Source organism: Egretta garzetta, unplaced genomic scaffold (assembly GCF_000687185.1).
Source record: "Egretta garzetta isolate BGI_Z169 unplaced genomic scaffold, ASM68718v1 scaffold376, whole genome shotgun sequence".
NCBI lineage: Eukaryota > Metazoa > Chordata > Aves > Pelecaniformes > Ardeidae > Egretta > Egretta garzetta.
Genome location: NW_009260017.1, coordinates 58547 through 60174, shown reverse-complemented (window position 1 = coordinate 60174; position 1628 = coordinate 58547). Strand labels below are relative to the sequence as shown.

The 1628-nt window shown below is 60.4% G+C and overlaps 1 protein-coding gene across 4 annotated transcripts in view; it reads left to right on the top strand.

Annotated features, from left to right (window-relative positions):
- The window catches only part of SDHC (succinate dehydrogenase complex subunit C), an 11752-nt gene that overhangs the window by 8271 nt on the left and 1853 nt on the right, over window positions 1-1628 (top strand). For all 4 annotated transcript variants that reach the window (XM_035896109.1, XM_035896111.1, XM_035896112.1 and 1 more), the window contains exon 5: window positions 401-564. In XM_035896109.1, coding sequence (XP_035752002.1) covers window positions 401-564 — 164 coding nt within the window. The remainder of the gene's footprint in view (window positions 1-400; window positions 565-1628) is intronic.

Below are 1628 nucleotides of genomic sequence, written 5' to 3'. Positions count from 1 at the left end.
GGGGGGGGGTTTCTGCCGTGAGATGGGGATCGGGGTATGTCACTGAAGAGCTGCCACATCACGTTTCCGAACTTTGTTGTCCCTTTAACCTTGAATTTGGGCTGGTTGGGATGCAATTGCATGAGCTCATGCCAGTTTGGTCTCTGGGTGTTGTGTGAGTAATGCAGCCCCTGGTGCAGGACCCAGAGTCGGTGTGTTGGGTCCTCAGCACCCCAGAGTACGCTGTCACCGTGCTGCTGGCAGTGCCACCAGACAGGCAGAGCCCTTCTTCCTCCGTAGGCAGCCATGAGCTGATGGTGTCACCAAACCAGAGACGCAGAGGTGGCCTGGGGCTCTTTGCGGGCAGCGAGGGGTTGGTAATGCTGCTGCTGGCTTGACGTGCGGGCTTTGTCTTTCTCAGGAGTCTCCCTCTTCAGCCTGGCTGCCCTGCTGCTCCCCGAGCAGTTTCCCCACTACCTGGCCATGGTGAAGTCGCTCAGCCTGGGGCCCGCTCTCATCTACTCTGCTAAGTTCGCTCTGGCTTTCCCCCTCTCCTACCACACCTGGAACGGAGTCCGGCACCTTGTGAGTAGCCCCTGCGAGGGGCGGCGTGCGTGCTTGGGGGTGAGAGGGAAGGGGAGCGGCTGCCGGCTGCGGGAGCACTGGCTGCTGCATCTGGGAAGGTGCCCTTGGAAATGGGAATTAGTCACCTCAAGTGCTTCAGAACCTCAGTGCTATTTTTGGGTACGTTTAAGTCGCAAAGAGCTGGTACTTCACCGGGTGGCACAGCTGGCTGAAGCATCCCCCTGCGCCTCGGCTGCGGGAGACAGGCGAGGGGTGGCAGGAGCAGCGTTACAGCTGGGGGACGTGTCTGCAGGGCCACGGGCTCCAGCCCTGCAGAAATGCCACCCGTTGCTCGTTATCTCGCCCTCGTCATGCAGCCCTTGTGCTGTGATCTTCCAAGCGCTTCATATTAGCTAATGAGCCCGGAAGACGCGTGGTGGAGGATTGGAGACGGCGCTGCCTGCGCAGAAAGTAACCTGTGATGTTTGCCCGGGGCTGAAGCGAGGAACCAGCAGCTCCGTTCAGCCGAGCTTCCTGTGTTTGATGAAGGAGGGGGAGCTGGAGAACCGAGAGCTTCTTGCTGGGAACAGTACAAGACGTGCTGCTTTTTGTAGTGGATTTTGTGTTTTCTGTAGCTCCAGATAGGTTAGGTTTTACGGGAGCAAATTGCAGAGGCAGCTGGCCCGCAGTGTGACATGATCCTTCTGCTCTGGGCGGGGGGAGCATCGCGTGCGGAGCCGTGCTGCAGACGCTGATGGCTCCCAGTGTTCCCAGTGTGTAAACACGGGACTGGAGCGCCGCTGGGTGTTGTATCCTGTACCTGGGAGCAGCCATCACGAGGTGCTCTGTCAGTGCCGGGAGGTGCCTGGCCGAGCTGTTGGGGGGAACAGCAGCAGTGTGCTGCGAGAGCAGCCCCCTCTGCAGGTCCTGGGGGCGGACGGGGGCCAGCCGGCAGTGCCGTGAGTGCTCATTATCCGCTTCTCAAGCACTCGGTGTCGGAGGAGGTCTCGGAGCACGGGGCCTGCAGCTGGCTGAGCCCTGCTTGCTCATGGAGACGCTGTCGGGCAAATGGAGCAGTCATAACC